At 43.4% G+C, this 16,090-nt stretch overlaps 1 protein-coding gene across 3 annotated transcripts in view; it reads left to right on the plus strand.

Annotated features, from left to right (window-relative positions):
* Nucleotides 1-13,084, plus strand: part of MINDY4 (MINDY lysine 48 deubiquitinase 4) — a 114,273-nt gene extending 101,189 nt beyond the window's left edge. For all 3 annotated transcript variants that reach the window (XM_006120581.4, XM_025183364.2, XM_006120582.4), the window contains 2 exons: nucleotides 1,740-1,812; nucleotides 11,691-13,084. In XM_006120581.4, the coding sequence (XP_006120643.2) occupies nucleotides 1,740-1,812; nucleotides 11,691-11,739 (122 nt within the window). In that variant the 3' untranslated portion in view covers nucleotides 11,740-13,084. The remainder of the gene's footprint in view (nucleotides 1-1,739; nucleotides 1,813-11,690) is intronic.
* Nucleotides 13,085-16,090: the final 3,006 nt, after the last annotated feature.

Here is a 16,090-nt window from a genome sequence, read left to right on the forward strand (position 1 = left end):
GATTCAGAAATATGTTTTAAATTTAAGGCATCACAACCCCAAATGGTTTGCAGTACTAAATCTTTTCTTATCTTTGGAATTTTGCAGTACAGCATTAGCTCCAAATCGTTTCACCATTCCGACTAGAAAAATCTCTCCAACAGCCCTTTGAGTCTGCTGTCTATGAATGGAGATAAGCATCCTGCCAAACTTTGTTCAGTCTAAAGAAACACTGGATTTCTCTAACAGCTCCTAAAAATTAGAACTGAGTTTTCTGCACCCTCATGTGCTGTGCTTTCTTTGACCAGATGCACAAAAGTTATGTTCCTTGAACCCTTTACCAGGGCTGTAGTTTGTAACTAAAGACTGATAAAGGTTTTTGAAAAAACAGATAATTAAGAAGCAAGAGCAAAATTTTCTTCATTCAGAGTGAAATTTGTTCCTGCGGAAGGGACTAGATCACACAGAATTTGTGGAGGACTCAATTTATGAATAGTCTCATGCTAGTCCTTTGCATAGGAGCAGATTTTATCTACGGTGCTCACTCATAAAGACCCATGTGGCACAAGATAGAGAGGTATCCCAGTAGCTCTTTCCAAAAAATAGAGCAGATCTATGGTGGCAGAACTTGACTCTGCTTTCACAGGGCAAAAAGGGCCTTTTTCCATTTTACCACTTCCACAGAAAGTCCTAGTAAAACATGGGAGGCAAATGGATAAATTTGTTTGGAGGAAATGATTTCTTTGACTCCTGGAGAAATGTTGCTGATTTTTGTAATGGTTACAGCTGATGAACATCTGTGTATCTTTCCCCCATTTGAATATCCTTTAAACTCAGTACTCTTTAAAATGGGATCTCAGAATCCTACGCTCATTTGCTAATTGCTGGGGAAACATAACTGTAGCCAGAATTATTTGAAGGTGGCAATTTCTCCAAAAGTACATTCACTACCCACAACGCCAGTGCAGCCACCACAGGTTAAAATAGATAGTTTGATTGACTAACCTGTAAAAGGTGCTGGTTGAGGCTATTAGGTGTTGAATTTATATTGATTGCTGTAATTCCTAAAAGGTTTTGTCCCATATTTAAGAACAGAGGTTTTGTGTGTGCCATTTCAGGCTTTGTGGGATAATGACTGGTAAAACACAAGTGGTTCTTGGAATGGCAGCATAACATTTTGAAATAATATAATAAAAACCACTTAGGAGGTTTTCAGGCTATCACACTTCTTTTTAAACTATACCTTTGCTCATATTACAATGTCAAACTCTTCCTGAATGAAATCTGCTCTTTGTGATATTTGATCTGCCATTCCATGCTAATATTTGGTGTTTGCAGGATTTGGGAAGAGGATTTATCACTTAGGGTACATCTACACTATGCAACTTTTAGCAAAAAGCATCGACAGAACCTGGTTGCTTAATGTCATCTTGTGTGCGCTCTGTTTGTCAGCACTTTTGCCAACAAAGTACTTCCAGCCCCTACAAGGAGGTTTCACTTTATAGGCAGGAGAGTGCTTTCACTTGCTGCAACAAAACTTTGTCCTTCATGGATTGTTGTGTTTTAAGCACCTGTGAATGACAAAAGTCTTGTAGATCAAGTGCAAGTGTAGAAACACCCTTAAATTGTAAAGTCTTTGGGGCAGGGACAATCTTCTTGTTGTGTGCTTGCACAGTGCCTAGCACAACGAGGCTCTGATCCATAAAATTAACTCCCGGGCATGATGATGGTGATGATAAATATCTATAATGTCTCCACAGATACAGTTCAGCCTTACATTGAAGATAAAGAAAATGACCTTATTCCACCACTTGAGCACTGTATTAGGACAAAGTAAGTAGACCTCATCTAAAATTTCACATTGCAGATAGTTTCAGTTCTCTAATTTTTTTTCTCAGAAGGAGGTTTCAGCTTGTCATGAAATTAAATATGTTCTGCTGAGTCATACGGGGTATGTCTACACTACCCCGCTAGTTCGAACTAGCGGGGGGTAATGTAATCATCCGCAGTTGCAAATGAAGCCCGGGATTTGAATTTCCTGGGCTTCATTTGCATGAAGCCGGCCGGCGCCATTTTTAAATGCCGGCTAGGTCGAACCCCGTGCCGCGGCACACACGGCACGGAGTAGCTAGTTCGGATTAGGCTTCCTAATCCGAACTAGCTGTACTCCTCGTTCCACGTGCGTGGCACGGGGTTCGAACTAGCCGGCATTTAAAAATGGCGCCGGCCGGCTTCATGCAAATGAAGCCCGGGAAATTCAAATCCCGGGCTTCATTTGCAACTGCGGATGACTACATTACCCCCGCTAGTTCGGACTAGTGGAGTAGTGTAGACATACCCACAGAGTTGTTGGTTAACAAACAAAAAGGACTACAATGGGCCAGGGCTGGAAATATAAAATAAGAGTCTGTTCTTATATGTTATTATCATGACCACATTAATGGAGTGGGATGTTCAATTTAGTGCTTAAAGCAACCATCAGTAAATCACTAAGAACTGACCATATTACAGTAATTCCCCTTGACTTCCATAGGAAGAGAATTTGGCCCCTACAAGGAACTTATTAAAAGAGCACAAAATGTGTGAACATAAGAATGGCCATATTGGGTCAGACCAAAAGACAATCTAGTGCCATATCCTGTCTTCTGGGAGGGGCCAGTACCAGAGACTGGAAAAGGAACGTTTAATCATCCAGTGATCCATCCCCTGTCGCCCATTCCCAACTTCTTGTGAACAAAGTAAAAAGGATAAGAAAAGCTCTTTCAAACATCCAAATTCAAATCACAGAGAAGCACGAGCAACTGTAGTATGAATTGGATTTAAACATGAATGAGGGAAAAACAACCAGTAACAAAACAGATAATGCTGCGATCTTAACAGAGCAATCATTACAGGTTGAAACTCTCAAGTCCGGCACTCTTTGTTCTGGCAACATCCATGGTCCAGTATGATTTATTTAGCTGGATGTCCGTTTATCATGGGTATGGCCAAATTTTCTGCGGTCCCCTAAAATTTGTTTACAGCCACCAGTCCTGGCGCTCAGTGTGCTATGCTGTTATTTAGCTCTAAATTACCCTTAAATGTCTTCTCAGAGCCCAGCAATCAAGTGTGGGTAATGCTGCTAGACAATACTGACCTCCCATCTTTTGGCAAATTCACTGGTTCTGTACTGGTCAGTTGTAATTATAACAACAAATTTAACTTTGCCTGTATTGCCCAACCTGTGTATCCTTTGGGTACAGGTTTCACATTCTAACCTCACTTGTTAGGCTGCATGTTTAGCCAGGACAGGAGAATAGAAGCACCTCATGCAATGTAGCTCTGCTAACGCATCCGTGGTAGTGTTATGTTGTGCCTTTTCCAAGTTTTTGTGATGTTAACAGTGTAATATCGACATCGCATTGCAATGATGTGTGACAGATAATGTCCCAGTTTGCTTTTCAAAAGAAAACCGGGCAGAAGAAGATAACAATAGGAAATGGTCATCATCTTCCTCCCCCAGCTGTTCATTTGCAGATTTAACAAATTCTACAGGCTTCACCAATGGGCTGTGTGTGCATCTTGCTTCAGAGTTAATGGACTTTCCAAATTCTGCTAGTGGAGATGAAACATTTCTTTGTGTAGCTAGTTGCACACATAAGCCCCAACCCACTCCGTTGACATAATTGGGAATCTTCCCATCCACTTCAATGTGTGAATTGGATTAAGTTGTTAAGTTGCACAACCAATGCCACCACATTTATATTTACATATCAATATCTGGCCTCTAAATTTCAATTGCAGTGGGAGTTGGGTGCATATTTGAGGGCAGAATTTGGCTTACCTAACAAAAAAAAAAAAAAAACAATTTCTGCTGTGCAAGTTCAGTCTCATTTTTTTTCAATCAGAACATTGTGTAGAAACTTGCTCTTTTGCAATCTTAGAAAATCACATACTCCTCACAGACATCTCATTGAAAAGCCAGGACTGAAGTTTCAAATAGCAGTGGATTTTTATAGTTATCACCATCAAAGAAAGAGTGATCACAATTTATTTACTATGGAAATATTTGAGGGGTTTTTTCACCATCACCAAAGATAAAAAAGATTTTACTCAAACTGCAATAAAAACAATAAATCAATAAACAAAAGCATAATCAGGTGGACACTAAGCGTGGAACATTTTGGATTTAAAGACTGAATATTTTAGAAAGATATGAACACTACATTTATGAATAACTATTTAAATATCCTATTCTGCCCCCATGCTCATGTTTTATTTAAAGCATTGCACGTTTATTTTACAGTACATGTTGAACCTCTCTAATCCGGCACTCATGGGACCTGACTGGTGCAAAACCAGAGAATTTGCCAGACCATGGGAGGTCAACATTGTCTAGCAGCATTACCAGCCCTTCCACTGTTTACTCGACTCTTAGAGAATATTTAGGGGTAAATTAGAACTAAATAACAGCACAGAACTCTGAAAGCCAGCACTAATGCCTGTAAGCAAATTTTATGGAACCACAGGAAACTTGACCACACTCATGATAAATGGACATCCATCTAACTAAAATCATGCTGAACCATGGATGTTACTGGAACCGAGAGTGATGGACAAGAGAGGTTCAACCTGCAGTATGTGTTCATATGTGTAACAGAAAATCTATATGCCAATTATGTTCAGGAAACAAAGGTAATTATAAAGCAGACTCTGAGCTATATCTACACTACTGGCTTCTTGCACAAGAAGCTTTTTGTGGAAGAGATCTTCCGCAAAAACTTCTTGTGCAAGAGAGCATCCACACTGCAAAAATGCATCGAAAAAGCGATGTGCTTTTGCACAAGAAAGTGTCCAGACTGCATGGATGCTCTCTCGAAAGAAAGTGCTGATAGCTATTCACAGAATGGCCACCAGGGCACCTGTGTTTTTTTCAATAGGGGTTTTTTGTGCAAAAAGAGGCAGTTCCCTGTCCACACAAGCCTTTTTGCTCAAGAGCTTTTGCACAAAAAGGAGTTATTCCTTGTAGAAAGAGGAATAACTCTTCCACAACCCGCCCACCCCCATTCTGTTGATTTACTTGTGAAAAAACGTGCCTGAGGTGTGGATGCTTTGCGAGTTTTTGCGCAAAAATGGCCGTTTTGGTGCCAAAACTCTGCAGACTAGATGTAGCCTGAAGTGTACATGCAAAGTGAGAGAGAGAGAGAAAGAGAAGAAAAATACTTTAGAGGTACAAGCAGAGGAAATTTGCCAAAAAGAAAAACTAGTATGTATTAAAGAAAAACAATTCCTAGTCCCTACTTGATCCCTGTTGCCATAAGATTACTTATCAGCAGCCTCTCTCTGTGAGAGCAAGAATCACTGCAAGATTTTGGGAAGTCTTTTTGTTTGCCCCTCTTGATTCTCAAAACCAAGTACGTTTGCTGAGGGCTCCATTTCTATATTTCAGTGTTTCTCAAAGTGGTCCACATGGCCACTCCGAGAAAGCTGCTACCGGGCCACTCCAGTTTGTTTACTTACCGGCTCCTTAGCCACGGAGCCTCGTGGCTCCCATTGGCTGTGGTTCGCCATTTGCAAAACACTGCTATATTGGGATTTTCACGTGAACTCGGGTTTTTTCCCTTTCTTCCCCACTGTTCAATTCTGTTCTATTCAAAGTTCTTAAATCAAGACCGGCATCATAGCAACTGAGCTCCTTCCAGAACAATTTCGACTAACATCTGTCACATGTGCTTCGTTCTTTCCTCCTCTCCTTAGGGGGATATATGTGTGTGCAGTGTAGGGTTTTTATGTTTTAGGTTTTTTTTCAGGGGCATTTTGAGCGGGATGATTTTTAAAAACGTATTTTAATGTCCCTGTTCCTCTGAGAAGACAAGGTCGGAGAAGTGCACGTTTGCATTTAGAGCAAAAGGCAACATGGTCTCAACAATGCCTCCTGCTTCACTTCTAAGTGCAGACTCTCCACCAATGAGTGAGAGTCACCCCATGTCCTTCCGTTGCGCCTCCCAGCTCCAGACATCTGGGGAAGCTGTTAAATTCTGACCAGAAAATGCCTGGAATGCGCATCCTTGGGTTGTTTTGGCCATGCCGTGCAGACTTCAGTAGAACATGCTTATATCATAGCCCCCATCCTCAGTTGTTTGCTGTCTGCAGCAGTGAAAATAACATCTGTCGGCTCTGCCTGAGGGGAGAAAACTTTGATCTTACTTTATCATCTAAATTCAGCAATATATTTTATAAGCCCTTAGCGTCTACCTTAGTCTGCAGTTTCCGGGCTCAGCAGAGCACAGCTGTTGTCTTTTGAAATGACACACACCATTGGGACAAAAAGGCTGTACTTAGAACCTTATTCAGGACACACTGCAGATACATTTTCGCCCCATGTTACTCACACATTATGAAACAGCCAAATAATTACTACAGCAGCAGCTTTATGAACTTTATTCTATCAAGACAGACACTCCACAAGGGGTTAAATCGCTCCCATTGGAGAAAATGGAAATCCTCCTATTAACTTCAATGGGCTTTGGAGGAGGCCTCATGTGAATAGCAGGAGTTAGATTTTCTATTCATTGTTTGTTATAATTGAATCAGAAGCAAAAATGCTTGGGTAGAGTTGAGGTATATTGCAGCAGGGTAGTGGGGGAGGGGACTTTGAACTGCTATCTCTATGTTGGAGGTGGGCAAAATCCATCCCAAGGGCCAGATTTGGCCAGCCAACCATTTCTCTCTGGCCTGCCAGCTGATTAGCAGAGCATGTTCCGCTGCCCCTTCCCCCACTTTGCTCCCTCCTGCAGCCACGCTGCTCCCAGGAATTCTCTTGCTAGCTGTGCAGAGAGGAGGGAGGAGGGGAGCGCTGAAGTCGAGGTGTCCCCATCTCTGCAGAGCAAGGGTAGGAGAGGGGGAGACACACAGCCGAGCTGCTTCAGTCCAAGGACGATAAGTAACTCAGAGGAGTGCCTGTCTTCAGAGGCAGTGTCCTGTTCCTAAGGGTATGTCTACACTACAGACGTTAGTTCGAATTAACTTTGATAGGCACTACACATACAAACCGCTAGTTCGAACTTAATTCGAACTAGTGGAGCGCTTAATTCGAACTAGGTAAACCTCATTCTACGAGGACTAACGCCTAGTTCGAATTAAGCAGTTCGAATTAAGGGCTGTATAGCCACTTAATTCAAACTAGTGGGAGGCTAGCCCTCCCCAGCTTGCCCTGGTGGCCACTCTGGGCGCCACCAGGTAAACTCTATTGCCCCCCTCCCGGCCCCGGAGCCCTTAAAGGGGCACGGACTGGCTACGGTGCCCGTGCCAGGTGCAAGCCTGCCAGCACCCAGCCAGCAGACCCTGCACCTGGCACAGCTCGAGGCAGCCACCCACTCCCACCCAGCCCTCCGCCTCTTCCCGGGACTAGGTTGGCGGCTCCCGGGAGCCTGCCCGGGTCCGCAAGAGGCGGGCGCCCACCTGGTCTAGTGCAGAGATCGTGGACCTCATCCATGACCTCCGCACTAGGCACAGGAAAGTGGCCGTCTAGGGCAGGAGAGCTGCCAGCCTGGCCACCCAGGAGCAGGTTTGAAAATCAGGGTGGTCCAATGAGACCCCCGACCCTGAGCCCTGAGCTTAGAATGTCCGTACTGGGTCAGACCAAAGGTCCATCTAGCCCAGTAGCCTGACTGCCAACAGCGGCCAACACTAGGGACCCTGGAGGGGATGGACCGAAACAATGACCAAGCCATTTGTCTCGTGCCATCCATCTCCAGCCTTCCACAAACAGAGGCCAGGGACACCATTTCTACCCCCTGGCTAATAGCACTCCATGGACCCAAACTCCATGACTTTATCTAACTTCTCTTTAAACTCTGTTCTAGTTGTAGCCTTCACAGCCTCCTGCAGCAAGGAGTTCTGCAGGTTGACTATTTGCTTTGTGAAGAAGAACTTTCTTTTATTAGTTGAAGCCTGCTACCCATTCATTTCATTTGGTATCCTCTAGTCCTTCTATTCTGGGAACTAATGAAGAACTTTTCTTTATGCACCCTCTTCACACCACTCATGCTTTTATAGACCTCTATCATATCCCCCCTCCATCTCCTCTTTTCTAAGCTGAAAAGTCACAATCTCTTTAACCTCTCTTCATATGGGACCTGTTCCAAACCCCTGATCATTTTAGTTGCCCTCCCCTCTCCCACCCTCACTCTTCCCCCTCCCACCTCCTTTTCCCAGTCTCCCCCAGTTTTGTTCAATAAAGAGAGTTTCTGTTTTTGAACACACGTGTCCTTTATTTTGTGCATCAGGAAGGGGGGCTAGGGAGGAGGAGTTGAGGGAGGTGATGGAGGAATGGGGTACCAGCCCCGAATGGGAAGGACTGAGGTGGCTCTGTGGGCTCCTTGGGGTGGAAGCTCTCCTGCAGCCCCCCGATTGACCCTGCCCAGATGGCAGCCTGCGGCAAGTGCAGCCGGGCTGATGTCCGAGTGCTGTGATGTACCAAGTGTGGGCACTCAGGACACTCCAAGCCAGGACTGCTTGCAAGCGGGGAACCCCTGAGAACTGTCTGTCCGGGGTGGGGGTCGGGACCCTTTAAGCACAGCCCTCGGCTAGCCTGAGACAGCAGCTCCACACTCTAAGTCCTAATCTGATGCCCTGCCGGCACTGCTTCCGGCCATCCTTAACCTCGGTTCAGGATCCACTCAATGTGGACATGCTAGTTCGAATTAGCAAAATGCTAATTCGAACTAGTTTTTAGGTCTAGATGCACTAGTTCGAAATAGCTTAGTTCGAATTAACTAATTCGAATTAAGTTAGTTCGAATTAATGCTGTAGTGTAGACATACCCTAAGATATTAGCGCTCCTGCTCTGACTCTCTTTCTCGCTCTCTCAGGATAGTGCGAGACAGCGCATGGCTTCTCTCAGAAACTTACCCAGCAGCAGTCAGTTCACATGGTCTCTGTGCTGCACACTCAATCTGTGTCACAAAGTTTGTCTCACAGAGTGTCTCTCTCTCACACATACACTCTCTTTCTCTCTGTAAGCCCCAGTCCCTTCTGCCCAAGGCCCTACCTGTTCTTATGGGTGACCACGTACCAAAATTCATGAACTGGCCACCCTGAGAAAATTATTGCCCATCCTTGCTCTACGCCAGAACTCTTCTGTCAGTAAGCGAAGAACTTGTGTCACACCTGACAGTTCAACACCACGTGTGCACTCCTGGCCAGAAAAATGCTGATGTCCCATTTGACCCAAGCTTTTTTGGGATGTGACCAACAAAGGAATTTTTTTCCATCTACAAATAGCTTGAGGGAAGTGGTCTGCACATCAGTAATGAAAACCACTGTTGTTATGCGAGTTGCCCTGACTTTTGCTACAGAATATGTTTTTCTACTTGTGTTTTTGCTGAAGACTTAATTGGAAAAAAAAATTGTCAATGTAACATAACCAGTGTTGGATAGTTGGGTGCTGTTTCTGCCCCTCTCTCTAGTCCCATTTCCTGCCCCTCCCCCCCCCACACACTCCCTTACACACACTAGTCTCTCCAGCATCCATAAAGTGTCCCCACAAAGCAGGTTACTGTTCGCTGTCAGTGAAAAAGTTCAAATCAGAGAATTAACTCAAACCTGCATAGCAAGTTTATTCAGAAGGAATTATACCAGCAGTAAAAGGGTTACATCAAGCACATAGCTCCTATGTTAGTACAGCAATACATTAGAAAATGAGGGTCATAGTCAATTCTTCATCATTGACAATTTTTAAATCAGGCTTGGCTATTTCTCTAAGGCTATGTTTCCACAGTGGTGCTATTTTGGGATACTTCTGGTATCCCAAAATAGCTATTCCTTGTCTTTTGAACAAGCCCGCTCTTTCTAAAAATCTTTCAAAATAACAGGTGCACTATTCCGATGTCCCTGTAAACCTCCTTCCATGAGGATTAAGCGACATTTTGGAATAGCAGTTTATTTTGAAATTCGGCACTGTGTAGACAGCGCCAAAGTATGAAATAAGCTATTTCAAAATTCACTTGAAATAAGCTACTCAGTAGCTCAAATTGCATAGCTTATTTCAAACTAGGGGTGCACTGTAGACGCACCCTAATGGATCTGCTCCAGTATTATTTTGGGGAAGTTGCATGGCCTGTGATAAACAGAACGTCAAACTGGATTAACATAATGGTCGCTTCTGACCTTAGAATCCATTAATCACTTTCTGAACTTTTTGCAGTGATTCCAATATGCTCCATAAGACCTTCAAGCCAAATCAAAGTAGCTGGTGGCAAGAATACATTAGGGTATGTCTAGACTACATGCCTCTTGCAACAGAGGCATGTAGATTAGACTACCCGGCATAGGAAAATGAAGCGGTGATTTAAATAATCACCGCTTCATTTAAATTTAAATGGCTGCCGTGCTGAGCCGATCAGCTGTTTGTCCTGGGATGAGGCATACCTGGGAGGTCGACAAATGATGTCGACTGTAGAGCGTCCAAACTACCGCGCTGAGCCAACAAACAGCTGATCGGTCAGCGCGGCAGCCATTTAAATTTAAATGAAGCAGCGATTATTTAAATCGCCACTTCATTTTCCTATGCCGGGTAGTCTAATCGACATGCCTCTGTCGCCAGAGTGGGAAGCCATTTCTGGCCCCCTTTCTGCTGGCCTCTCTCTGTCCTGCCTCCCCACCACTGGGATTCCTGGCTTCCCCACATTCCAGCTGAGCCTCCTCCCCCCACAGCCCAGCTGAACTGCATGCTGGCTCCTAGATCCTGCAGCCCAGCAGAGCCGCACGCTGGCTCCTCCCTCCCCCCCAGCCCAGCTGAGCTGCCCGAGCTCCCACTCCTCACCTGCAGCCCAGCTTGGCCGCGCATTGCCTCCCCCACCCCACACATAGTGCCCAGCTCCTGCCTCACCCCCATTCTCCAGCAGCGTGCCGGGACTCTCTGATCCTGGAACATCCAATGTTGCCTGATCAGAGAGTTCCGGTTTCTAGAGGTGCAACCTGTATATTTTCTTAGACTTAGGGTTACAAGCAGAAATCACCTCTGCAGAGGCCTGTCTATTTAGGAATGTGCTAATTGCCTAGTGGCATTTGTGAGTTTAGAGCAGTAATAGTTGCTTAGAGTTAATCGTTATAGAGCTCCGTAAGAGACTGCAGGAAAGATGATATGTCAGATCGTTTTTTGTTCCCCAGGGGCGGGGACAGGTCAGGGCAAAAAGCAGTATATAACAGGAACAACTATTTGGTCTAAGTGTGTGCCTCTAATGACAGTAGAGGAGGAAGATAAGGGGGTTTCAAGTGTGGTCCCCTTTGTTTTATCTGATACTTGGCCGTAACAAAGTTTAAATAAGATTAGTAATATTATCCCCAGAAAACAAATTAAGAAGCCTGGGATTTAGACTGTAAACTAGGATTTGAAAGGGAGTCCAAGGGTGGGGACAGCGCTAAATCCCATTGAAATTAACTCAGAATTGGGAACCTAACTCCCTCAGGTGCCTCTGAAGTCACACACTTGAATATTAAGGTCAGAAATCAAGTAAGAGACGGCTCAGTCTCCAGCCAATTCAATTTGAGGCCCTCTTTGCCGGTGGAGTCCACTTGAAGCAGTTGTTTCAGAGAAGTAGATTCCTGTGCAATACATGAAGCGAGTGGCTGTCATTAATGGGCCCACACCAGTTATTCACTCTTTGGGAAGACACCACTCCAGGTAGAACATTAACCTATTAGAATAAAATTATCTCTTCTGTCCGTAGGTGGAAAGGGGCTGCTATTGACTGGAATGGCACAGAACCCATCTTGTGACTGAACTGAAATAAAGGAAAACCGCAAACGCAGCACCTTCCTACTCTGACCAGTAAGAAAAGCAGGGTGAAAACGCCTGGCCACTTTTGCAGTTCACGGTGAAGCCAAGTGACATGCTGCCTGCAGGCAGGAAGAATTTCACCTGGCACTTCAGATATTTCATCCATTATGTAAATGCCATTTGCCTAAATTCTTTGTCATTTTCTTTTATGCACAATCCATAAAAACAGAAAGAACCTCCACTGCCAAACCAAGCTTTCGGACCAAGCAGTAATGCTGTCCACTTCTTGAGTTACATTGTTCGATCCATTTTGCATCTCATCAGTTTCTCCAAAGATCAGACAAATGAAGCTGCTCCCAGATGTCTTTGGTATTGGCTTTTCTTTCCTCCCCCTGACTTTGTTCTTTACCAAGTTGCAAAAGTGCAGCCTTGCTAGAGAAAAAAGTTATCTTCTTCTCACTCATTTTTGTAGTTCACACTTTCAGCAAATTGGTTATTAACATTTGAGTCATGTGCTATATGGCCTGGTCTACACACACTGTATATTAGTGTTACTATCTAGAGATACAATATTCACTGATATCATTAAAAAGGTGGAAGCAAGTTATATGAATAGAAGGGTCACTATACCCATTGAATTTATTCTGATTCCTGTACAGAAAGCTGTGTCTATGCTATAGACATCTGCCACCTTAGCTATGCCAGTTTTTGGAGAGGTGGAATCCCTAACCAACATAGCTGGTCCAGGAGAAGCTCTGAGAGTGGATATAGCCATACAGACAACACTTTGCTTTTACAGCTCTAGCTTGTTTCACCAATGGGAATGCTTTTACTATATCAGGACAAAGCGCAGCATTGCTAGCATGGCTTCGTCCACACCAGAGATATTGTTACACTACAGCGGCTATGTTTGTAGAGCTTTGTTGATGTTCCTGTGCCACCATAGCCATGGTAATGTAGACACAGGCTATGTTGACAGAACTTCTGTTGGTGTAGGAACAGAATTAGTTATGTTGGTGGAGTCCCTCTTTCTTCATCATAACTGCATCTCGCCTTTCCCTGGGTGGGTGGGTATGAGGGAATAGAACCCACCACCCTGCTCTCCTCAGGGAATCCCAGCCATGCCAGAATCCACCCCACCACCTTGCTTTCAGGGTGCTCTATATCTCGCCTCCCGCTGGGTGTGAGGGACTAGAACCCACCACCCTGCCCTCTCCAGGTGAATACCCTAGCCTGAGCATAATTATCTGTCTTGGTGGAATCTCTCTTTCCTCATCATAACTGCATCTATACTGGAATGATGTTGCCATAGAGATGTCCATCAGGTGGGCAAACATAGCTTTGCTGATATAATTTTTCAGTATAGACCAGGCTACTTTGTTTGTATAGTATACTGGCATTCCTATACAGGTAAGTGGTTCTAGTGTAGACATGGGTGGAATATGCTATGCTGGTATAAGCGTTTCTATACTGTTCTAACAGAATCCACACCAGGAACATTGCACCATGTGAAATATTCTGATCTAGCTAAAGCTGTACAACTTTTCTGGGTAGATAAAGTCTAAGGCTACATCTACACTGGCCCCTTTTCCGGAAGGGGCATGTAAATTTCACCAGTCGTCGTAGGGAAATCTGCGGGGGATTTAAATATCCCCCGCGGCATTTAAATAAAAAAGTCCGCTGCTTTTTTCCGGCTTTTAAAAAAGCCGGAAAAGAGCGTCTACACTGGCCCCGATCCTCTGGAAAAAGCGCCCTTTTCCGGAGGCTCTTATTCAAAGTAGGAATAAGAGCCTCCGGAAAAGGGCGCTTTTTCCGGAGGATCGGGGCCAGTGTAGACGCTCTTTTCCGGCTTTTTTAAAAGCCGGAAAAAAGCGGCGGACATTTTTATTTAAATGCCGCGGGGGATATTTAAATCCCCCACGGATTTCCCTACGACGACTGGTGAAATTTACATGCCCCTTCCGGAAAAGGGGCCAGTGTAGACGTAGCCTAAGGGTATGTCTAGACTGCATTCCTCTTTCGAGAGAGGGATGCAAATGCAGCCGAGCAAAATTGCAAATGAAGCGCGGATTTGAATTTCCCGTGCTTCATTTGCATAATGGCGTTCGGGCTCTTTTTCGAAATACCGTATTTCAAAAGAAAAAACTCAGTCTAGATGGGGTTATTTCGAAAAAAAACCTTCTTTTGAAAAAACCCTTACTCCTTAAAAATGGGGTTTAAGGGTTATTTCAAAAGAAGAGATTTTTCAAAATACCCCATTTAGAAAGAAAAAACGCTGTCTAGACAGGATTATTTCGAAAAAACCCCGTCTTTCGATATAACCCTTAAACTTCATTTTTTAAGCAGTAAGGGTAATTTCAAAAGAAAGGGTTTTTTTTTAAATAACCCCATCTAGACTGTGTTTTTTCTTTTGAAATAGGGTATTTCAAAAAAGCACCCGGATGCTATTATGCAAATGAAGCACAGAAAATTCAAATCCGCGCTTCATTTGCAATTTCACTTGACTGCATTTGCATTCCTCTCTCGAAAGAGGAATGCAGTGTAAACATACCCTATGATACTAAGCCTCATCACTATTGTTTAAAAAAAACACACAGAGGAGCCATAATGTTCTACATTTAAGATGCATATATCTGTGATATAATTAAATAAAATGCATGTGCGAAAACATATTCTTGCAATGTATAGAGAGGCTGTTAAGCCCAGGGTTAGGGGTTCATGAATGAACTGTGTGAGGGTTACATTATCAATGAAATGTGCAGAACTGGGACAGATCAATCACAGGAACTATGGAACAAAAACTTTAAAAGAAACTAACAATACTATTTACTAATGAAAAGGCAACAGGGAAATGGTGGTGACTTTATAATTTATTGATATACCTTTGGAAGCAACTATCATAAAATAAGTTCTGATGAGGGATTTTTAATATCTGTTTTTACGTTCAAAATGGAAACCTAGGAATATCCATTTTTTCCACTTATTCACTTCATCAACATTTAATATTTACTGCCTGCTTTTCAATCAGTAATAAACAGTAGAATTTTTCAGATTGAAGTTTCAGATTAAAACTTAATTTCATATTTGCATGTGCTCAGACAAGTTATAGCAGAAGAGACAACTACACAGAAATATCTACACTCCTAGGGAAATTATCATTAGCAATAGATTGAGGGGCTTGTCTGAATGCGAGCCAGGACATCAAACCGAAATAGAAACTTTTTTAGTTTAAAAAATCTTTGACTATGTACCCTCTTCCTCCCTTGCTTCCAATTCCCAAGAGGCCTTCTGCCGTTACATATCAGGATCTCTGCTGGTCTGATGAGGTGGGTTAGGATATTTAAACATTGTGAGATCAAAATCTTCCATTAAAGTAAAGATCATCTGGAATTGGCAGACCTGGTTTCTATTCCTGGCTCTGCTACATGTATATGGCCTTTGCCAAGTCACTTAACCCCATGTGCTTAGGTTTCCTAATCTACAAAATGGGGATAATAATATCTACCTCATAGGTGTGTTGCGAGGCTTGATCAATTGCTGTTTTTTAAGGGATTATAGAAATGCAAAGAAGCTGGTGATGAATCTCTGGGATCAGCTATCATAGAGAAAATCTCTTTGTTAGCCCTTGATGCTGGAAAACCTCACATGCATGTGAGATTTCAAATAACACCTGATTGGACCCTTGTAGAAAGAGTGTCAACCCCAAGAACACCTTCTATAAAAGTAGAAGGTCTGTTGGACATCGGAGAGCTATTTAGTATCAGGAAAGATGTAGGGAATCTTCAGGTTGTAAGAGAGAGGAAGTTGGGATCCAAGACAAAGGGAGCTTAGAACCAGGGAAGGAGGGACTGTTTTGGTTAGGCCTGGAAGGGTAAAAGGAAAACAGTTGAGGAATGTAGGTAAGAATATGAACTTCTGAGTCTTTCTCCAAACCTGACTGTACAGCGCTTTGAATCTCTTCTGTGACTGGGAAGTATTTTCACTGAAATTTGTTTTTCATTGCAGCAAAATCCTATAGACCCAACTCCCTCTGATTCAAGGAGATCTGTTATCTGTAATTGTTATGTCCACCCACACGTACCATTTGCTGTGACAAGTCCCTTGTTTATCTGAAATCCATTTACCTGAATAAAATCCAAGTCCTGGTTCATCCAGATAGAAGAGACAGGCAAATGAATGAAATGTAATGAAAAAGCCAGAAATAAATGGGCTAAGTACAATTCCACAAAGCTGCTGCATGTATATATTGATTAACCTTCACTCCTACAGCATGGTGCTTCATGACCTGCCTGAGGCTCTGAGTTTCTGGGCACTGTTAACATCCATCCATCCCCCTCAGGGCTCACACAA

This window comes from Pelodiscus sinensis, chromosome 2 (assembly GCF_049634645.1).
Source record: "Pelodiscus sinensis isolate JC-2024 chromosome 2, ASM4963464v1, whole genome shotgun sequence".
Taxonomy (NCBI): Eukaryota; Metazoa; Chordata; order Testudines; family Trionychidae; genus Pelodiscus; species Pelodiscus sinensis.